The sequence below is a fragment of the Marmota monax genome, unplaced genomic scaffold (assembly GCF_021218885.2).
Source record: "Marmota monax isolate L192 unplaced genomic scaffold, Marmota_monax_Labrador192_F-V1.1 WCK01_AAM20220418_F8-fsc00022, whole genome shotgun sequence".
In the NCBI taxonomy this organism is placed as follows: domain Eukaryota; kingdom Metazoa; phylum Chordata; class Mammalia; order Rodentia; family Sciuridae; genus Marmota; species Marmota monax.
In genome coordinates, this window is record NW_026695215.1 from 26,982,176 (window position 1) to 27,004,961 (window position 22,786).

At 52.7% G+C, this 22,786-nt stretch overlaps 1 protein-coding gene across 2 annotated transcripts; it reads right to left on the bottom strand.

Annotated features, from left to right (window-relative positions):
- Positions 1 to 555: 555 nt before the first annotated feature.
- Positions 556 to 17,849, bottom strand: Slc38a3 (solute carrier family 38 member 3). Of its 2 annotated transcripts, none has more exons than XM_046431517.2 (16): positions 17,734 to 17,849; positions 9,577 to 9,729; positions 9,387 to 9,468; positions 9,112 to 9,227; positions 8,480 to 8,553; positions 8,300 to 8,392; positions 8,122 to 8,203; positions 6,986 to 7,068; positions 6,785 to 6,843; positions 6,229 to 6,393; positions 6,073 to 6,152; positions 5,701 to 5,801; positions 5,346 to 5,470; positions 5,116 to 5,260; positions 3,194 to 3,297; positions 556 to 3,103 (listed from the first exon to the last, which is right to left on the bottom strand). In XM_046431517.2, the coding sequence occupies exons 2-16, from the start codon at positions 9,675 to 9,677 to the stop codon at positions 2,999 to 3,001; spliced, it is 1,515 nt and encodes a 504-aa protein (XP_046287473.1). In that variant the 5' UTR covers positions 9,678 to 9,729; positions 17,734 to 17,849; the 3' UTR covers positions 556 to 2,998. The 2 variants fall into 2 exon arrangements, with proteins under 2 accessions (XP_046287473.1, XP_046287474.1); XM_046431518.2 differs by having other exon boundaries at positions 17,618 to 17,738.
- Positions 17,850 to 22,786: the final 4,937 nt, after the last annotated feature.

Sequence of the window (22,786 nt, forward strand, 5' to 3'; positions counted from 1 at the left end):
CCTTGTTATGTGCAAGGTCCTTGGTTCAATTAGGAATTGAAGCTAGCACCTCTTAAAAGGCTGGAGGTGTATCTCTGTGGTAGAATGCTTGACTAGCATGCATGAGGCCCTGTGTTCAATCCCTAGCACTGCAGAACAAATAAACAAATAGTTGTAGACTGAGTGACTTAATTAATGCATCCCTTTTCATTTGATAGGTGACTGTGTGCATGTAAACATGGGTGAGGATTGTTTGGGCAAGGACAGTGGCTGGGCAGGGAAATCAATATGCTTTTGTCCCTTTTCCTAGTCTGTATATCTTATTTTTCTGTAACAGTCACAAGAAAAACAGTGAAAATAAGTAGAGATGATGTCTATACTGGACTTTCTGGCTACCCTGCCTTCTTTTTTTTTAATATTCTTTTTTAGTTGTAGATGGACACAATACCTTTATTTTTTTATGTGGTGCTGAGGATTGAACCCAATGCCTCACATGTGTGAGGCAAGCGCTCTGCCACTGAGCCACAATCCCAGCCCATCTACCTTCTTAATATTCCAAAAAGAGCAAGGAAAAAATTCTTTCAGAACAATGTTTTATTTGCAGTGCTGGAGATGGAACCTAGGATCTCATGCATGCTATGCAAGTATTCTTCTCCTGGGCTACATCCCCAGGCTTAGAACAAATTTTTTAAAGTATAAATGGGAGGAAAAAACTGGGAAATTCTTCAAAACATTTGAAAATGCTTAATAAGGCCCAAGGGCCTGAAAACCCGTCCTCATGGAGGCTGAATGGCTAGAATTTGACAGCCAGAGACAAGGGATACTCAATTTCACATAGTCTATGGGCACATGGCTTTGGAATCTAGTGCAGTGGTTACATCACCTGTCCTCTCTTTGCTGGAGCTGTTGTCCCCTGATCAGGCTAGAAGAGGCCTTTGGAGGCCAGGGTCCCTCTCAATCCAGTACTATTATGTGCTGGGGAGTGGGTAGCTACTGTTAGCAAATCCCACCAGCCTGGTGTTTTGATGCTGCTCTATCCTACAGCCCTCTTTGGATGGAAGAAGTATGTGAAAAGATCCCCTGGGCCTATTAGCAGGACAGACTCTGCCTCTTGTTGCCCCTGACTCCCCAGCAGCCAAGGGTTCCAGACAGTGCTCTGGCCCCATCTGATGGAGAACAGGCCTGAGAAATCCAGAGGCTAGCCCCTCATGACAGGGCACCCTGGGCTCCATCCACCTCTAGACTAGTGTTCAGCTCTTTCCTGTGGCCACAGGTCTTCTGGGTGAGTTTCCAGGCTGGAGTCAGGTGCCTGGAGATGGTGGGAATGGGATTCAGGAAGCCCCCCCTCTACCCAGCTGGCACTGCTATGGGCCAAGCAGCCACCAGCTTGAGGAAGTTCTTTTTTTCAGGAGTTTCCCAAGCTGGCAGCTGCCTTGCTAGTTCAAACTAGATTTTTCCTGCTGTCCTTTCTCTGGTGGCCTAGCATGGTGCAGGGTCTCTCCTAATGAGGGTTTGATGCCAAGGCCTGGACAGCTCCATCCTGCTGTGTTGCAGCTGGTTTAGGCTTGCCTAAGGCGATGGGCAGCTTCCCAGTGCCACTGGGCCAGGACACCTGGGGCCTCCTTGCAGCCCCTGCCCTGCCTTGGACTGCCACCCCCTCCCCCACTGCCACTCAGGGCCCCACACATAGGAACTCACTAACCCACCTTTATTCACAGTTGATTTTACTGTTAATAAAAAGATCAGCCCAATGGGGCATAGGATCCCTGGACTTTTGTCCCTAGACTCAAGGCATTGACAGAGGGTTAACCTGGAAGCCTCAGAGCCAGGGGAGGGCAAGAGGCCCTTCCTGGTGCTTCTTCAGGGCTCAGCTGCCCCCAACTCAGACCCTCTGTGAAGCTGCTGGGGATGCACCTCACGTTGCCTCCTTCCGGAGGCCTCTCTCTGTCCCACTTCCTGGGGCCTCATTAATTCCTCCCCACCTCACCCCGTGAGAAAGCAGGTCTGTGTTGAGCTTGGCCCAGACCCAGAGCTGGATCTGAGCATGCCATTAGTTGTACTGGGAGGCAGGAGAAGGGATGTGTGGGGGTCTTGCCCTGTCTCCACCCTCATCCAGGCGAGGAGACAGGGGGCTCTCCATCACTATCCGTGTCCTGACCCTATCCCACTTTCTAGGAACCCAGGGACTATAGAAACCAAGAATATAAAACACAGCTGGTCTTATGTATATTTATAAAAGGGGGCTGCCAGTCCTTCCCAGCCCTATCCCATTCTGGCCCTTGGGGTCTTTGGCTCCCAGGAGCAGGACACTCTAGGCTTGGTCCCTTTTCTCCCAGCAGTGGAATGTGAGCTATTGTCCAGGCTTGGGGTGGGGGAGTCCCAGCCTCCCCAGGACTGGTGAAGGGACAAGGCTAGGGTTCCTTGGGGGGACCCATGCCAGCCCTATCCTTAGCATAACCTTGTGGCCCCAGCTATGGATGGGGTCTACTCTCATGGAAGGGATGGGAAAAGAGGATAAGAGTATTCAAGGGCCTGAGCCCAAGTGTCCACAAGGGACCAAAGGAATAGAGGGAGTGAAAGCAAGTGGGATGGAGGAGATGAGGCCTTGGGTGCAGACCCTAACCTTGCAGCAGAGTGGAAGAATGACTGCAGGCCTGGGTTCTAGCTCTGTGTGCCCCTAGGCTGTGACCTCAGGAAGCAGTTGTTGGGCCCCAGCATACGCACCTCTGCCAGGGAGATGAGGGATTTGAGTGGGATCTGAAGCAATAACCCCACCCTGTTCACAGCTCAGGAAGCCTCTAAAGCTTGGGAGCCCTGCAGGGAGTGCCCCAGGGCCTTGGTCCTGGTTCTTTAACAAAAACCTTCCATGGAGAGGACATGGGCGGGGCCAAATGCTATAGTATTTTCCATGCCTGTCTCCCCTATCTTTCTCCCCCTGATTAGCCACTGGATGGAAGCAGGGGCTGGAGAGTCTAGGCAGGGGCACTAGGACAATTAAACGAAACGGTTTGGGGTCATCCTAGTGGTTTCCTCCATGCTGGCTGGTTCCTGAGACCCAGTCAATGATGATGAAGCTCAAGCTCATGGTCATCAGCAAGAGGCCAAGAACAGCAAAGCAAAGGGCCTATAGGATCAGAACTGAAGGTCAGGTATAAAGGTTCAGGGCAGCCTCCTCAGTCCCACACCAACCCACCAGCCTCCAGGTCCCTCGCACCAGAATTTTGGGGGTGGATCTTGCAGGCTCCTTCTCAGTGGGCATGATTCGGAAGTAGAAGATGGCAGGAAAGATGAAAATGAGGCACGGGGCAGATGTGGCACCTGAAAAGAACAAAGCATGGTCACTGATGACTCTTGTTCACTTACTGGCCAAGGTTCAGGGGTAGATGCTTCAATGAGATCAAACATTCTCACTCTACTTGAGAGTGCTGCCTGATTCTGGGGAGCCCACCAACCTCTGCCTTTGATCTCCACCTATCAGAATGGAAGGCTGGTGCTGTTGGTGTCAGAAGGAAGTCAATGAACAAAGGTGGCAATGAGAAAAGGAAGTTATGTTGGAGCAATGAAGCCTTAAGGATACTGGCTCCTGGGTATAACTTTCTATAGTTTGGATCCTGAATGTTCTCCAAAGGTTCAAGTATTGGGAGACTCTGAAGGGATCTGGAGGGGTCAAGTGCTAGGACACCTTGGGGCCCAGGGTGGCTGTTGGGAGGTGGTGGAAATGTTAGGAGGTGGGGGGATCTTAGGCCATTGGGAGTGTGCCCTTGGATGGGATTATGGGATCCTGATCTCTTCTTCTTTCCCTTTTATTTCCTGAGCTCGAGGTATGTGGTTAGCTCCTGCAATAATGTGGTACCTTGCTACAGGACCAAAGCAATGGGACCAAAAATCATGAAATGGAACTTCTAAAACTGTGAGCCAAAATAAATCTATTCTCATCCTCTCTCTCTCTCTATCTATATCTATATATATCCATATCTATCTATCTATATCTATATATATCTATATATATCTATATATCTACATCTATATCTGTATCTATCTATCTATCTATCTATCTATCTATCTATCTATATATATATATATATATATATAAATTTTTTTTGGTGGTACTGGGGATTGAACCAGGGCCTTGTGCTTGCTAGTTGAGTACTCTACCACTGAGCTACATCTGTAGGCCCAGTGATTTCTTCCTGCTTACTTCATTTTGAGCTAGATTTTTCAACCCATAAAAGCAATATCTTGTCCTTGATATTCATAATACTCAGCACCAAGACTGTATCAGACCTCACAGAGTTGGGTCAAGGAGTCACAGGGAGTCAGTATTCTGAGTTGGGTCACCCCAAACACGTATCAGAATTGTCTGATCTTCTAGCTCAGAACCCCACCTGTGATGGAACAGTGGACAGAGCATCAAGCCTACAGCTTGGTAATCCTAGGACTGAATCAAGGCTCTCTACTCACTAGCTGTATCGCCCTGCTGCTTCTTTAATCAGTGTGGACTTCAGTTTCCTTGTTTATAAAATAGGGACAAGAACCAATGAGGTCCTTTTGCTTTTCTTTCAGTTTTTTTTTTTTTTTTTTTTTTTGTGCCTGAGATTGAACTAAGGGGCACTTGATCACTGAGCCACATCCCCAGCCCCATTTTGTATTTCATTTAGAGAGAAGTTCTCACTGAGTTGTTTAGCACCTCACTTTTGCTAAGGCTGACTTTGAACTTGAGATCCTCCTGTCTCAGCCTCTGAGCAGCTGGGATTACAGGCGTGTGCCACTGCACTTGGCCCGCTTTTCTTTCTTTTCAGAAAGGGTCTCATTATGTTGCCAGGCTGGTCTCAGATGGGCTCAAATAGTCCTCTTGCCTCAGTCTCCCAAAGAGATAGGATTACAGGTGTGTGCTACCATGCCTAGCCTAGTGAGATCCTCTGTGGAGTCCCTTGAACACTGGAGTCCACCTCTGCCCCCCTAGCAAGAAGGATTGACTCAGTAGTTCTCAGGCTTCAAAAGAGCCTACAATAGCCTTAAGGACAGAAGCTCAGATGCATCATCAAAAAACAAAAAAAAGAAAGAAAGAAAAAAATCACCCAGGATTTGCAGAAGTGAGACGATACCCCCACTTCCACAGCAGGACCAAATTCTCACCGATGATCCCAAAGATGCCCAGGATGTTGGGGGCAAAGATGACCAGCAGGTTGATACACGTGAGCAGACCAGTGGCAATGAGCACATGCCGCAGCCAGCTGAACTCCTGATTCTGAAATAGCATCTGCTGGATGGCACGGCGCACCTGGGGGCAGGTTGGAAGAGCCATCAGCCTGTCTGCCTCATCAGCCCCATTCCCCATTGGCGCAGCCACCTATCCACTGGCTCACCGGGAACAGAACAATCGGCACTGTGAGTGTGACAGCTGTCAGCACGGCCACGCGTACACACAGGATCAGAACATCAAATGGGTCCACCTTGCTGTAGGTGTGCAGCAACTCTGACTCCACCCCGTCTGTGGCGAGCAGGGAAGGTGGTCAGCAGGCCAGGGGTGTTGGACTCTGAGCTGCCTGGTGGACCCTGACACTTTGGGGAGTGGCACTCAGACTCACCTCCACAGCTGCAGGGCATAGGCAGGTATCATGCACCTAATGAGCACCTATAGTATGCAGGGCACCATGGCTGCTGACCAGCCCCTGTCACCCAACCTGGCCTCTGCCCTAGTCCCCACTGGTCCAGTCATACCGTAGAAGGTGAGGTAGCCGAAGAGAGCAGCCAAGAAGTACATGACGTACATGACGGCAATGGACAGGTTGGAGATATGTTGCATCTTTCTCTTGGAGGGGCTATGAGGCAGTGAGGAAGAGAGCTTAGTGACAAGTTGGGCCACATCTGGAGAACTCCATGTGCCAGTCACTTTAGTACCACATCCTCACTGTTTGACAGAAGAAGGGCGTCTCCTTCTTGCCCTTAATGTCTTCATAGCAGCCATGGATACCTCTGGCCAGGTAACTTGGATTGTGTTACCCTCCCTGCCCCCTCCCACCCTGGTCCCATCCATTCTCCCCAAACCAGCTCAAGGCAGCCCCGATCCCTCTTCCATCCACAGACACGTACTCTTTGAGCTCTGTGTAGATGGGCAGCACCTCAGGGTGGCAGACGAAGGCGAAGGCCATGATGGGTATGGTATATGCTGTCTGGGGACATATGGGGTTGTGTCAAGCCAGCTCCTTGCCACCAGGCCCCTCCATCCCTACCACGGCCTGTTGGAACCTGTGAGTTGAGTGTGAAGTAGCTCGGGGTACAGAGGGCAGCAGCCTCAGGTTCTCCTTGCAGCTGCACTTTCTCCTCAAGGATTTGTGTGTGGCTGAAGTTGCCAGTGACGTTGGCTAAGTTGAGAGGCAGGGGACAGGGCACTTGGAACTTTTTGTAGATGACCTTAGGTGGGAAAGGATGAGGGTTTCAGAGCCAGGCTGGGCTGCCTGTGAGGTTACCATGAAGCCATATCTAGATCACAAACTGGAGGAGCTACTTTTTTTTTGGTACCAGGGATTGAACTCAGGGGCATTAGACCACTGAGCCACATCCCCAGACCTATTTTGTATTTTATTAGACACAGGGTCTCACTGAGTTGTTTAGCACCTTACTGAATTGCTGAGGCTGGCTTTGAACTTGCGAGCCACTGGGATTACAGGCATGTGCCACCACGCCCGGCCTGGAAAGGCTACTTTCTGATCCAGGCATCCCACAAACATCTGTACCTTCTCTTTGACAGAGGACTCCCCTGGGTGACCTACCCCTTTCTTGACCAACATGGAGGGTGACTCACAGCAATTAGGAAGAACACCATGCAGCTGAGAGAGAAGCCACTGGAATAGCCCAAATAGCCTGCAAAAGGGGAAAGATGGCTGTGAGAGTGGAGCTCCCTCATGTGTCCCTCCAACATCCCCTCCAAGAGGACTGTGAGATTGGGATCCCTTCTGTACATCCCTCCAACATCCCCTCCAAGGCCTGACCCTGCCACACCCACCAAGCTGCCGCATCAGTGCCAAGGGCAGAATGACAGTGACGGACACCAGGATCACCAGGTAGTTCCCATTCATGTACCAGATCCTGTAGGGATGGGAATGGGGTGCCAGGGTCAAAGTCCACTACTTGGCCTGGGGTGGGGCCACCTGCCTCCCCCAGTTAGGGACACCAGCAGAGCTACTGAATAACCTCTGAAAATCTTTGATTATAGCTGAGTCTCCTTGTTCTGAATTACAAAATGGGCACACTCTCACACTCTTCTTCTATGTGATGTGAGGACAAATGTGCTAGCCTAGCACATGGTTTGTGCTTACTATTGCAGTTCCTGCTGGTGTTTTCATAGCACACACAGGTCTGGGCTGAGCCCTCCTGAGGGAGATGAGTGAGATGAGGGACCTTCCTCTGGGAGGTGATGTTTTCCATGGGGGCCTCAGGGACTTGCTTATGACCCTGTGGTTCCTCCTGGCATCTGCATCTTGCATCACCCCACCCCTTCAACCTCCTAGAAATTGACATGAGGTTCAGGGAGGTAAGGGGATAAGGGCCAGGACCATCTTTCTAGGACAAACCCAAAGGCCAACTCCTTGGGAAAGGTGGTGGGGTCTTGGAGGCAGTATCCTGACTCTTCCTGCCTCCCAGAGCTTCACTCAGGCTCATAGCCCCTTTACTTGCTTGGGCTGGGCTGCAAGAGCAGAGCTGGTCACCTTCTCTCTGATTCCTATCCACTAGACAAAGTTGATACCTAGTCAGTGCTGGCTAAAGTAATGGGCAACCAGGACAACCCGGGCTTAATCTCTTGGTGGGAGGAGAGGCGGGGCTGACCCCATGGTCAGGAATAGTAGGTGCTTAGAGATAAGCCTGAGGCTCTCATGCTCACAGGAGGGGTCCAAGCCCAGGCAAGCCCAGCTTCCCCAGTCTCACCTTGGTCCCAGCCCCAGGTGTCCCCACCTGGGGAGGGTTCACTTAGGTGGTCCATAAACAAGTGGGAGCTAAGTGCTGGCAGCTTTCTTTTTTTTCCCTCAGGCCCATGTCCACACTCTCATCTTCCCCAAAAACCCAGCCTGGGCCCCCCAGGGCCAGTGGACACAGGGAGGGGGACTAAGACCTCCCACCCTCACCCCCACCCCCAGGGCTCACGAGGTCTTCTCCTCCAGGTTCAGGAATGTCTGTATGACAAGAGGCAGCTCAGATTTGATGATGTACAGATAGCTGGACATGGCTAGGGAGAGGGGAAGAAGGTGCTGGGGTCAGCCAAAACAGCCAGCCCTCAGCCCTGTACATCACTAATTGCCTGCCACCTGCCCACTGGCTTTACCTCCAATGTTCTGCAGTGTGATGGCTAGGGCTGCTGCCAGCTTTCCAGGAGTTCCAAAGGCACGGTAGCCCAGCTGCTCATAGGCGCGGATGCCTGTAGGAACAGGGGATCAGGACAGCCAGGGTAGCTCATACCAGTCTGCTCCAACTCCACCCTTCTGCAGGCTGGTGGGAGGCTCACCCACAATTCCTGAGGATTTGAGAAGCAGGTGGATGGAATAGCTAGAGAGGAGGGCCACGGCCGTCAATAGGAACCTGGGGAAAACGGAGAAAAAGAAGCCACTAGGGACTCCCCTGGCTGCTAGGGGGTAAGGGTCTCTAGGAAGCCTGGGGAGGTCTATCATCTGGACCCCTGACTGGATGTAGATGCAGGCTCTGCATGCCTGGAGGTGTGAATACCATTTTGTTTGACTGAACATGGGACATAACCCAGAAGGGTCCCTGTGGGTCAAGAGCAACCTATGACTAAGGAGTTCTTGGGATAAACATGCTTTTCATTCAGGCTTCAGGGCAGATCCCCCAGACCAAGGACATGTGTGCCACACAGGTCCTGGCCACAGGGTTTGACCATCACATATAAACATGGTAGAAGAACAGACTTGGGCCTGTAAAGCCGGCTCTGTGTCATGGCCTCAGTGGGTTTTCTGGGCTGTGAAGTATATTTGTCTGGCTGTGGATGTTTTCGCAGACGTGGTTTGGGTTTAGAGTAAAAGGTCCCCACCCACTGAACAGGGAACTAGTGGGTCCTGGGAGGTCATGGTGGTGGCTTATTCAGGGCTCCCCGTCTATACAAGTTTTGCTGAAGGCACTCACAGGAAAAGGATGATGCCTGTATTGGCCATGGCATAGGCGAGTCCCAGGATGCCACTGCCCATGATGGCATTGCTGAGGTTGAACACTGACATCCCAAACGACGTCTTCCCCTCAAACTGCAGGCACCAGAATGGGGTGGTGAAATGGCAGCAAGATTAGGGCATTATGTCATTCCCTCTTGCTGTCACTGAGCCTCCCATCATCATCAATGAGCATGTATTACTGCAACCAAGCTCCCCACAGTGCCCCCAAGCCCCTTAGGCTAGCCGGCTTACATCGGTGAAGTGTGGCTCCTTGCTGGGGCTTTTCTGTAGGAAGTCCTTACTTTCCACACAGCTCTGTCTAGAGTCCTCAGCTCTGCAGACACAGGCCAGGGAAGGCAGCTCAGTTCCAGTGTTGTACCCTGTACCCCTGCCCTGCACTGTCCCGGCCACCACTGGGACATACCTCTGGTTGTCTACATACCTCTGGTTGCCTGCTGTGGGTGTGCTGACTGGGAGCAGCCCCTCCAAGTGTTTTCCATTGGGCACCAGCTCCACCATCTCTGTCTGCAGAGGCACCTCCATGGCTCAGGGACCACCACTGGGAGTATAGTTCTCACACCAACAATCAGGCTGTCTGTGGAGCAGCCAGTCCCTCTGGTTATCCCCACTCTGTGGCCCACTGCCCAGTTCCTCAAATGAGGCCAGAAACCATAGCACCCACCCAAAAGGTCACTCAGGACACACACACACACACACACGCACACACGCAACTTGCCTGCTGTCTCTCTGTGATCTGCCTTTGTAGAGGGCACAGCTTGGACACCTGAGTATATCCTAATAGGACACCTCTGCCAGCACAACTCCCCTACATATTCCAGCCTAGTCAAGCCTTTGGGGCCTCAGTTTCCCCATCTGTGAAGTGAGGGTCATCTGGATGACCCAATTCTGAGCCCAATGGCACCAGGGCCCCTGGATGCTGAGTCCTAGGCTCCTAGACTCTACTCTGGGTTTGCACCCTGGATGGACTTCCTCCTTTCACACTAGTCCTGGGAGACAGTTTTATGCACTGGCCCTGTGTGCCAGGGGCATTCTGACCAATATAGAATGGCACTGCCCAACAGCTAGAGGCCTCGGGAGAGGGTGAGGGCTGTGGGCCCTGTTCCCAGCCGCCAGGCGGGCACTGCTGGCAGCCAAAACAAAGGGCCCTCTGTGGGCTGAGAGCTGGTGCTGGGAACAGCAGGCGCAGAGGCTGCCCGCCCTCCCAGAGCCAGGAGGCCTGAGGCAGTGCTGGGTGACTGGACACCTGGGCCCTTCCTGCCTGGCTATGGCGAAAGGCCCTCAGGGGACCTTCCAGGAAATGGGTGTTCCATGGCTCAGAGAACTGCTGGGCCTCATGGTCTTCATCTTCCACACAGTCCTGGCCCCAGGACCATGTTCTCCTTGTAGCCTCTCCTCTCCTCCAGGGAGGCCCCAGTGCTCATGTGCCCATTATCCAGGATCACACTTTCAAGCAGAACCCTCATTCCCTGAGTTCCTGGACAGAGCTCAGGGGCTCGGCCACCTGAAGAGGAGCCTAGATCACCAGGTCAGTGTCCTTTTCTCTGTTCTCAGGGCCTGGCCTAGCTGGATTCTAGGATCTAGCTTCCCTCCGCTCCCCCTGCACACTGCCCAGACAACTTACTGGCCCCTCTCCCACCAGTGGGGCCTGGCGTTGCCTATCCCATGCCCAGAACGTATCTGAATCCAGGGTCTGTCAGGACATCACAGACTGGCTAGTAGGAGAACTGAGCCAGAGTGCAGATCAGGAAAGGTGGTTCTGCCTGGCAGGTTGGCCAGAGACTAGTCCTGGGGCCATGGTGCCCCTCTGCTTGGGAACCCCAAGTTCTGCCCTGAATCCCCATTTCCCACTGCAGACCCTTGGGTCTGCTCTTGAGTCTAGAGCACCAGGGAACTCAAACCAATACTATGTGCTGGGGACAATGAGGAGATGGGGATAGCTGCCTCACATTACCACTAGAGGACCCCCTCTCCATTGCCCCAGACCAGAGTTCAGATCTCTGTCATCTCAGCCCTGGAGATCCCATACCTGGCATCCTACATGCTTCTGCCTCCTCAGCTGCCAGCTCTGAGCATCCCTCCCCTCCCAGCCAACTTAGCTAGGACATAATGTTAAAATTTCTCTCTTTTTTTTGGTACAGTTCAATCTTTTGAAGATTGAACCCAGAGGTGCTTTACCACTGAGATACCCACCCCCAGCCATTTTTTAAATTTCAAGACATGTCCCACTAAGATACCCAGGCTGGCCATGAACTTACAGTCCTGCCTCAGCCACTTGAATAGCTAGCATTACAGCTGTGTACCACTATACCTGGCTTGATATGTCATCTTGAGCCCTCTTTCCCTAGACCAGGGTTCCCTGTTCTCATGCCCCTGCCTAACTCTTGCCATCAGAGTCCCTCTAAGGATTCCACCAGGATGCACAGGTGCCAGTGACGGGTCTCCAGAGTCCCTCCAGAGCTCCCCCTGGCACTAAGCCAGGGTTGCCCTTGCCTGGCCCCCAGCCCTGGGCAAGCTAGGACAGGCCCTTGGAGTGTGCTGAGTCGGCAGCAGGCACAAAGCACCCTCCTCTGTCTTAATAACCAAGGTCTGAAGGCTTGCCTGGGCTGGTGTGTGTAGGGGGTGCACTATACACTGGCTAAGGTGTCCCATCAGGACACCTAGCAGCCAGACACTGCCTCCAGGGAAACCCCAATCCATGGCATGAGCCTTGGGAGGTGTATGAGGTTCTGGCTCTAGGTTCACTATCCCCCTGCTGGATGGAGGCTTCAACCTTTGGGGTCTGGTGGTCATTATTCACTCATAACCAGTCATTGCTGGGTCTCAGGCTGGCCTGAGATTCCAGAAAGGACATGAAATATCCCTCTTCAAGTGACCTCCAGTCTGGAAGCAGGGGAAAAAGAGCAAAAAACAATAAAACAAATTCCACCCCTCCACACTACCCTAAAGTTCCTGCTACAAATATGAATCACATCGTACTCGGACTCAGAGAAGGGGAAAGAGGGCCTGGGGACATAGCTCAATGATACAGTACTAGCCTAGCATGTGTGAGGTTCTGGGTTCTATTCTCAGCACAGCAAAAAAGACAAGAAAAAGGGAGTGGGGTAAAAGGAGTCATCAAGGAGGGTGATGAAGCCAGTCCTAAAATTCCAACAGGAGGCCCTGAGGTGTGGAATGGGAAAGAGGGCCTCAGACAGAGGGCTGAGCATGGGAAAAGCTTCTGTGGTGTGGGGCAGGCAGTGAGGGTGGAATGAAGTCGCTGTGGCTACAGACAAGCCTGAAAGGCCATGGCAAAGTCTGGACATAGGTCAAGGCCAGGCCTGAGGCCTAGGGGGCCAGAGTGGGATCAGCTCTGGCCTGGCACTCAGGACCTTAGCCATTCCCTGAGGCTGCTAGCCCATCTTTGAAAGCTCTCACCCCTCGGGCTCGGTGCCTCCCGCAGTCCTTTGCATTGGGGAGTTAGGAAAAACTCAGAGGGGAGCCCCTGAAGGACAGCTGCAGTGGAGCCTGACCCTCTGGGGTGAGAGCCTGGACTGAACCTGAGGCAAAGGTCTAGCCTGGCCGGCCTCACTGTGTCGCCATAGAAAGAGTATTCCCGAGACAGGGTTTCCATGACCTCTGGCATCCAGGTTTCCTATGAGGCTTGGCCAAAGTTGAGGACAGAATGAGGAGCCTCCCTAAAGCCTTTGCCCCCAGAACAGACCATAGGTACCCAGATAAAAGTCAAGCATTACAGCAGGGAGATCATTATGACTGTGGGAAAGTCATCAAAATGGCATCTGTCACGGGCACAGAATTGATGGCCTGGGCTCCTGCTCTGGGAGCTATTTGCTCTACTGGGAGGGAAGACCAGGGGGCCCAGGAGCCACAGGATGGTGTAGCAGGTAACACCTGCCCACGCGGGCATCACAGAGTGAGAATTCATCAGGCACACCTCTGCAGGTGTTGAGTTTGGCTAATTAAAGACTTTCAGGCCCAGGAATCCAGGCCACTGTGGGGTGACTGCTTTCGTCAGCCACTACAGGAAGCACACCTCTTTGCCCTGGGATCAAGGTCCTTGGAGTCCCCATGCTCTGAATCCTGCTTTCCTTTCCAATGCTCAGGGACACAAGTCCATCTGCAGTGGTGGGATGGCTACAGGGAGACATCTGCTTGCCCTTCCTTTGGTCCTGTGGCCACATGCACTGATGGAGGCCTAGACCCCACTGATAATATTGCTATAGGCCAGGCTTCCAATACCTAGAGAGTCCTGACCTCAGTCCAAGGAGGACCTGGGGAGAAGCAGCTAGTGTGGCTTGAGGTCTCCTGTGGTTATCCCTGGGTGAGGTTCGGGGTGAGGGCTGTCCACAGTCCCAACTCAGCCCATCCTTACCATTCCCCTCCTTGGCTGAGACAGGGCACTCACACTCCCCAGCTACCCCTCTGCCCACCAGCTTCTCCAGGCTTCAAGGGAAAGAAAATCCTTTCTAGGGCAGAGTATAAGTCAGTGGGTAAACTAGATGCAATCAACATATTTGAATTGTGTATCCTCCAGGCACAGCCAGGGGCTGCTGGGAGCTGAGGTCAGAGGTCTAGGGCTTGGGCAAGTAGGATGCTGTTAGAATAGGGGAGAGTACAAAAACACCCCCTTTTTCCTCCCCCAGGCCATAACCCCAGATTTTATCCCAGTCCCCCATCTGCCACTCCTCATTGTCAACAACACATAACAAAAAGTAGCCAACCCTGGGCTGGTTCTGAGGGGGTAATATACAGGAGGGGGCACATTCAGAGAAAGGTTAATGGCCCAGAACATTAATAGAGTCACCACACCAAACCCTCATTTCCCAGCTCCCTGGTTCTGGGATTAGGGCTCTCTGTGTCTGTGATCTGGGCATCCGGAAGTGTCTAGGAGGATCTGAGAGTCCCAAACAGGACCGGAAGGTAGACTTTCCTTTGGTGGGGAACATTTCCTAGACATCCAACAGATGCTTAAAAGCCGCATAGGCTTTGCCTCCTACCCAGCCCTGGACCCCTCTTGCTCAGGCTTCCTGCATTGGAGGTTGTAACCAGAACCTCTTGGCTCAAGACTGGGCTAGAAGCCAGGTGTTGTGGCACAAACTTGTAGTCCCAGCTTCTTGAGAGGCTGAGGCAGGAGGACTGCTTGAGCACAGGGGTTTAAGCACAGCCTGGGCAACAGAGCAAGACCCTGTCTCAAAAAAAAAAAAAAAAAAAAAAAGACTGGTCTAGAGCCAGCAGCACCTCCCTCTCCCCCTCCATTGCCAGCCTGCTGAGAGGGACGTGCAGCCAAAGGCCCAGCAGAAGCAAAGGACAGGACATCACGTGACTGTGGCCCCCCAGGGGCAGGGGAGACCCTGCGCCAGCCAACTCATCTTCCTCCCTGCTGACCCGGAATCCCCTGGAGGCGGCCAAATATTTGGACAGCCGGACTTCTGGCCCCAAAGAAAGCTGGAACACAGGCCACGGGCAGTTCAGGACTCATTGGAGACCATGATGGGGGGCTAAAGGCAAGGTCAGCCTGGAGGAGGGGTGACATCCAACTTCAGGAAGAAGCAGAGAGAGGCAGAGGGAGGGAAGAGAGAGACTGGGAGAGATCAGGGAGAGAAAGCACACACACATTCAATATATGCACCCATGCATACTGATCTAGGCAGACAGACAGACAGACAGACAAGAGGCCTAGCCCAGGGAACTAGAAGAAAAATGGGTATGGATAAAGAGACACAGAGAAAAACACAGAGAGACAAAAATCACATGTAATAGGTAGACAGACATTCAGACAGGGAGACAGAAACAGAGACAACCAGAGAGGTAGGAAACAGAAATTACCAACCAGTCAAAGATAGCCAGATGGAAAAAGACACAGACAGACTGAAAGAGATGGTGGAACGAGACAGCCAAGGAAAGACAGAAAATCCCAGAAGGAACAAGAAGGGGAGAGGGGCTGGATGTGGTAATACATCTGTAATCCCAGTGACTCGGGATGCTGAGACAGGAGAATTGCAAATTTGAGGCCAGCCTCAGTAACTTAGAGAGACCTTCAGCAACTTAATGAGAATTGGTCTCAAAATAAAAAATACAAAAAAAAAAAGACCGAGATTGAGAGAGAGAGAGAGAGCGAGCAGAATGCCCACATGAGGGGGCAGGATGCTCAGTGGGCACTGCAGGAATGACCAGATAGAACCCCATACAAAGGCAACCACTGCATCTTTACATCTTTGCCAGGGCAGGTTATGACCCCACTGGCTAGGGACAACTGTCATCTAGAGGGTGCAGCTAAACCCACTAGGGTCACAAGGCCAGGATCAGCACCTGAAGCACCTCTGGTCCAGCACCTGAAGCTTTACTATTGGAACAATGGAAAAGACATGCAAAAATGATGGTCAGTTATAGTGACTCCTATTCCCAATGACCACACACATGTGCAGACGTGCTGGCTGAGAGGCTGTGTACAGGACGTGGCCTGCAGAGCGGAAATTCAAAACCAAGCCACCCTAGGCTACTGGCAGGAAAGGCCCTCCTGCCCAGCAGCTGGTCCTTTCCTTTGGCCTCCAGAAGCCCCGCCTGGTCCTTAAGAGCCCCACCCTGCCCTCCCATCCAAAGTCAAAGGTCCACCTCTTCAGTACTCTTCCACCCACAAGACTGAGTGCTCATGAGTCACACAGTAAGTGCTTAATAAGTGTTGGATGAATGGAATGAGTTCAAGCCCCTAGGCAAGCCCTCAGTCCATCTTACCTGCTCTAAGTGGGGCTTGACCCTGATCATATCTGTACCAAGAACATACTTCCACAGGGCCGCCATCCCAACACAGCATCGACTGCAAATCCCATCCCAGCTTTTCGCACACATAAACGTCAAAACTGCATCTCCCTGGTAGCCAGTCAACCCCTTCCCTTACAAATGTTTCATTTTCCTCTGAAACTGAATGTCTGACCTCACACTCAGCCAATACTTCCAAGGTGTGCTCAATTCAACTTGAAATCTTTCCCCATCCTGGCCCAGAGATTATGAATCACCAGCCTAATCTCATTGTGCCTTAGTTTCCCCATTTGCCTTACTAGAGCAGTGGCATAAGGACAGAAAGCAACCAACTCTTGTGATCCGACCACTTGGAGCCCTGGACCTGGGGGTGGGGTGGGCTTGTAACATGGGCCACAAGAACCAGCACTCAACAGAATGGCTTGAGAGGCCCATGAGGACATAGGCTCTATGGGCCCAGGCACAATGAAGTTCTGAAACACACTTCCATCCTCCCCCAGAGACAATCCCCTACAGCCACTCCTAAGAAGTCAGATGCCATTCTTGATTTCAGTTATTCCAGTTCTCTCAGAGATGGGACAGGCCTGGTCCTATCCACTCCAGATCCCTCCCTCGGTAGGAGCTCCCAGAGGGATGGCTTCCATGGCTGTATGAACCTCCCCCTTTCAAAAAGGAACTGTCCTTGGATCTCTAGCTTCATGTCATCCAGAATGAGAACTGGGAGGGTCTGGCCTCCCTTCTACAAGACACTAAGCCCCTATTCCAGACCAAGTGCCTCTTCCAGGGGCAGCAAAGTATCAGGAGGCAATCATGGAAGGAAGGACAGAGCTAACAGGCTGAAGGAAGGATGGGCATGGGAAGGGGTGTTCTCCCCGTGCTGCTCAGGACTCCAGGGCCATTGAATTAGCCCTCCTCAGCTCCATTGGAGAGTCTACACCTGGGCTCAGGGTTCAGGTCGGGGTGGAGGGAGGGAAGAACCCCACAGGTCCCATCCTTGACCTCCTTCCTCGGGTGTAAACAAAAGCACGCATTCGTTGTGGCCAATGGAAGGGGACAATTCAGCCAGGGCGGGCTCATGCAAACGGCGTCTTGGACCCTTTCCTCCAAGTGTGCGCAGGGCTAGACTCTTATATCCCGCCCGCCCGGCATGGTCGCCAGGTGAGGAGGAGCGCACTAGGCGTCCCGCCCTTAGGCCAAAGAGCCACGCGAGCCCTGCGCCCGCAGTGCCCGCTGGCCCCGCTGCAAATGGCACTGGCTCTGGGGCCAGCATGTACCCCGCGGCCCCTCAGGCGGTCAGGCCCGATCTGCCCTCAAACCCCTGCCCAAAGAGGCCAGGATAAATATACTCGGATTCCGGGCGTGCCAGCCAGTGGCTCTGCCTGTTAGGCTCCCGTCGGGGCAGCGCTCCAGGGACTGCTCCGGGGCCCTCTTGAGTCGTCCTCCGGGACCTCTCTAGCCCGCCCCGCGGGCCATGCCTCTGGGAACCTGGTCGGGTGCTGCCTGAGTGCCCAACAAGGCGTCCTATGATCCCAGTTCTGGGGGCCGCTGACCTCCTGCTGTCCAGCCTGGCCCTCCCGAAAAACTCCAGTGGACAAGGCGCCCCTTCCGGAACCCTGGCTCAAGCCTGGAAATGAGTCCCGACTGGCAGGTCCGCAGACCAGTGCCTGGAGCGCGCCGGGTTCTGACTTGCCGGAGGCTAGGGCGCTTGCCTAGGTCGCAGAGGTCGAAAGGTGCTATCCAGAGCTTGCAACAGACGCCAGCTAGGCGAGTAAGACAGGGCTCGCCCGGGGGCCCTCAGCCTGTATCCCGACGTCCCCAGTGGTACCTGGCCTCGTGGGTGGGCACGCGCGGCGCTTGGCTCAGGCTGGCTCGGTCTGCTCTGCTCTCCGACTGAGCGCGGGGCTGCAACAGAGCCAGCAGAGGCTGGGGATGAAGGGCGCTCGGCCCCGCCCCCGGTCCGCCCCCGGCCCGCCAATCCCCGGCGGCCCAAAGGAGGAGGGGCTGTCCGAAGAGGGACGGGGGCGGGACGGGCCTGGAGCAGAGGGGCAGCTGGGGCGAAGGGAGTCCCTAGGTTTTGGAGTGCTTACTTGGTTTTTAAGAATTGGCGAAATGCTTCAGGCCAAAACAGATTCTCTCAGAGGTCTCTTGGTGATCTAAACCCCTGAAATGCTCTGCCCTCATGTCTTTGAAGCCAGAGGGAATCTTTAGTCAAGAGGAATGGGAACAGGGCAAAGCTTAACTTCAGTGAAGGGTGCTCTGTTTGCATGGAGTACTTTTAGACATTACTTAGGCAAGAAAAATACCTTTTCTTTTTTTTGTGTGTGTGTGTGTGTGGTGGTACTGAGGATTGGGCCCAGTCCCTCTACCACTGAGAACTTTTTTATTTTTTGTTTTGAGACAAGATCTCAAAAAGTTGCCCAGGCTGGCCTCAAATTCACCATATTTTTGCTTAAGCCTCTCCAGTAGCTGGGACTGCCACAAAAATGCCTTTTCTGCCTATCTCACCCTTCCTAATCAGTGATGGGATGATGGGGTGGGAATGGGAAGGACTTCCTATTATCAATTCACCCCAGATATTTAGAAGAAAGTATTATTGAGGCTGGAAAGACAGGAGTAGGGGAAGTGAGGACAGGAAGGGAGTAAGGTGACCTCTCTGTGTGTCTTGCCTGGGGCCTTCTAGATCATGCCCTCCAGGCTGGCCCTGCTCTGGGGACAGAGGTTTTAGGGTGGCCTCCTTCTTGATTGAAGGCTTCTGTCCCACCCCTGCCTGCTTCTCAACTAGGGCCTTGGTGCTTAGAGGTAGCTAGTAGGTGTAAAGCTCCAGGTCCAGCCAACAGGGAGCTGGGGGGAGGCATTGACCTTTCAGGATAAACTGGAGGGGGGTTTTCCAGAACAGCTGTGCCCCTTGCTTCTCAGCCACTGGCTCTGATCCGATTAATCCCATGGCCTCTGCTGTTCCTATCCACGCTGGACTTCTCTGTGTCATGTCTGCCCCACTTCCTGTTGTGGGGGGAATGCCTTCAGAGGACAAGCCTCACCCCTCCCCTGCCATGGGCTGGGAGTCAGGACTCCCAGAATCCAGGACTTCTGGATTCTCTTCCTGCTGACTCATAGCCAAGCCTTAGCATACCTCAGTTTCCCTCTGTATCACAAGGAAAAGGCTTTGTCCCCTGAACCTGAGGATTATGGGTGAAAGGAAAGCTGTATGCTATGGTCAGGGGTCTAGGAGGGCTAAAGAGAAATGTATTGGGATGGGGAAACCTCCAAAAACCTCAAGTCACCTAATTCCTGCCTTGTCAGTAAAAGGGACTTGGCTTTCCTCCTGATCTGGGGCTAATATAATTGACAGAATGGAGCTCACCATGATCATGAGGGGCCATTAGACTCCCACTATCCAAAGGACATAGAACCCTGGGTGTTCAAGGAGCCATTTGCAAAGGGCTACTGGCTCCCATTGGCAATTTCTTTTTTCATTACTTTTTTTCCATTTGCATTTGGTACTGGGGGTTGAACCCAGGGATGCTCTACCACTGATCCACATTCCTGTCCCTTTTTTTTTTAAATTCTTTAAACCTTTATTTATTTTTATGTGGTGCTGAGGGTAGAACCCAGTGCCTCAAACGTGCTAGGCAAGTGCTCTACCACTGAGCTATAGCCCCAGTCCCCCAGCCCTATATTTTTAGACAGTGTCTAAGTTGCTGGAGGCCTTCCTAAATTACTGAGGCTTATCTCAAACTTGCAATATTCCTGCCTCAGTCTCCCTAGTAGCTGGAATTACAGGCATGTACAGGCAAATCCAGCTCCACTGGCAGTTCTGATGAGCCAGACCTGGTTCAAGGTCATCCAGCATGTGAGTGTAGAGGTCCTCAATTTATACTGGAGGGAGCAGGTCTGGCTGGACTGAGCTGCTGTGGAAGTCCCAGAGGAGGGTATGATGTGGGGTCCCTGGGCCAGACTAGTTGTGGCCAGGCTGGGGGAGGAGCTGACTGTTTGTTGTTGTTAGGCCTGGGCCCCCGCCAGGGCAAACACAGCACTGAGGCCTTTCCCACCACCTGCCGAATCTCCCAGCCCAGCCTGCAGTGGCTGGACAGCTGGGCAGCAGAGATGGAGCTATGTGAGCTGCCAGGCACCTTCTCCCAGAGACCAGAGGGAATGTCTATCCATGCAACTGCTGTGTAGGGAGCAGCAGCTTGGGAGTAAGGGAGGTTTTATATCCTGCATCAGCCCAGCTGCTGCTTCTACTCTTCCATCTCTGCACCTCAAACACAGGTCCAGGAAACTACCAGACATATGGAGCAGAATTTAGGGTCCCCAGGATTGCCAGATCCTTCTTTCACTATTTCAGAAACCTCTCACTCACCCCACCCTTTCCAGTCATGAACACTCAGCCTCCAGCAAGACAGGCTCTTCTCATGACACCACCATATCCACTGGCCCACATCTACTTGATGTGCCAAGACCCTCTCCCAACAGTGATGTCCCATCTTCACCTCTAACCCAGTCCTTCTCCGAACCCAGCATCTGGATCCACTGGCTACTTAGGCACCCTGCAGGCTCCTTCCCTCACCTTCAATTGGCCTACCTGATATCCCCCCACCTGCTCCCAGTGCCCCCACCTCCACCCTATGCCTTGGCCCAGCTGGCCACACATGATCCTGCTCTTCCCAGAATATTCTAGTCTTCATGCTGCTGTGCTTCTGCCCTCGTGCTTCCTAAGGCACGAGGTCCCACCTCCTTGGCAAACTTCTACTTGTCCTTTAGCACAAAAATAGAAGATCATCTCTGAGAACCCTGCTTAAGTCACCAGAAGAGCCAGCTATCCCAGGATTCACTGTGGTGGCCCTACTATCTCACTCAGTTCCAGCCTCCACATCTCCAAGTGCTCTCTATGGTCTAAATGGAAAGCGCCTTTCAGAATGGAGGGCATGAATCAAGGAAAACTCAATAGCCAAGCCAAACTCTGGCTTGGCTTTGCCAAGGAGAAGGAAGGCACATGTCAGAGTTGGGAAGAGAAAGGACCCACAGGTGGAAGAAACCAGAATGCATGTGAAATCAGCACTTGTTAAGTGGAGAGCTGTGTGCAGGGACAGGACACTTGCTCTGGAGTTCTTAGAGATTCAAAGGCCTCATAGAAAAGGATGGTTCTCACTCTATTCACCAGGGTCAAGAACTCAGGCCCATGCACCTGACCACATTCTTAGTTTGGTACCTTGGAGGCTGCTCTTTGAGCATGAAGGACCTTCTCTCCAAGAAGTTTATTAGAATGAAGTAGTGCAGGGGGTAATGACAGGGATTTAGTGGGCAGAGGCAAAGGAGAGTTTAATCTTACACACAAAGTGTGGAATTGTGGAGGGGACTCAGAGGAAACCCTGCTATTTAGCCTTCCCCAGTCTGGGGGCCAGGGCTGGTGCCTCTTGTCCAAGGCCTGCCCCTGTAGCTCTGGCATGCCCGCCCTCTTTCCCCTGAGATCTGGCCCCCAGCTTCTCTGGCCACTGAAGCGGCTTAATGATCCCAGGTCACATGGGCTGTGCTGCTGCCCATGGGGAGGGCCCAAACCCCCAGTGGTCATCTGGCCAGGCCCTGACGTCAGCAGCATTAACCGTCCACCAGGCTTGTCTAATCTCTGGTCAGTGACTAGGCTAGGTTAGTCCTGTCAGAGCCAGAGCTAAAGACCACAGAGTCCCTCAGGGACACCTTGAGATTGTAAGTCAAGAGAGATGGTGGTGGCTGGTGGTGCCCACAGTAAATGTCCCCCACCTACATGACAGGTGAGGCCGTGGTCCTGATTCTAGGCCAGCTGTCTCTGATTCACTACCCTGGACTGTGAATCGGTCATCAGGCCACTGATCCTGTTCCTTCGGATGTAATTATACTGGTAAGTGGGGCTAAGGAGTGAGGTGAGTGGCTGGAGACAAAGCTCCCCCACACCCCATTTGCTGGTCATAGATGAGGTAGCTTGAGGCCAGGCAGTGTCTCCAGCCCTCATGATCCAGGCATACCAATCTTTAATCCCAGACTCTAAAGTCAGAACCATCTGTGGAGGGCAGGGTCCAGTCCCTACATGGTGTTCTGGCTCTCTGTGTTCTTTGCCCAGGAAGGATGAGGACTTCATTACCATTCTAAGACAAGGCAGCCATGAGGAAGACCCCATTAATCCACCTCTCCTTCTTAGTCTACCTTCCTCCTTCTGAAGCCTAACACTTCCAGCTAGCTACTCAAGGCCTCCTATCCTCTCCTTTGCCTCTGCCCATTAAATCCCTGTCATTACCCCCTGCACCACCTCATTCTAATAAACTTCTTGGGGAGAAGGTCCTTAGTAGAGATGAATAGCTCCAGCTCAGCAGACCCAAAGACCACCCAGCAGGGATTCTGTACCACTGGCCTGAAAGCCCCAAACTCCTTCACTCAGGCTTGTGAACACCACCAGTATAGCTCCCACATGTGTACTTGGCTCCCTGAGCTATTTAATTTTCTTCCCCTGCTCAGGTCTGTGTACCCTTACCCTCCCTTCTCCCCTCTCCAGCCCCCTGCAAGTTCACAGTTCCACCATCCACCTGGACATTGAGGATGCCATCTACAATCTGCCTTCTGCTCAGCCCCAAGTATCTATCTATCTGTCACCTGGATATCTGCCCCAAGTGACCAAAGGTCCTGCTAGCAGCTCATTCAATACTTCCCTGTGGTCTGGGCTTGATGCAGCATCACATGTGCTTGGTCCAGCATCACATGTGCTTGGTCAACCTGTAGACCCAGAATCCTGTGGCTGAGTCCCTTGTTTTGCAGGTCACTGGCTCTGTTGTGTATTGAGTGCACACCCATAAGCCTCTGATTCATGGGTCTTCCAGACTACTCCTCTCCTTTTCCATGCCCATAGAGGT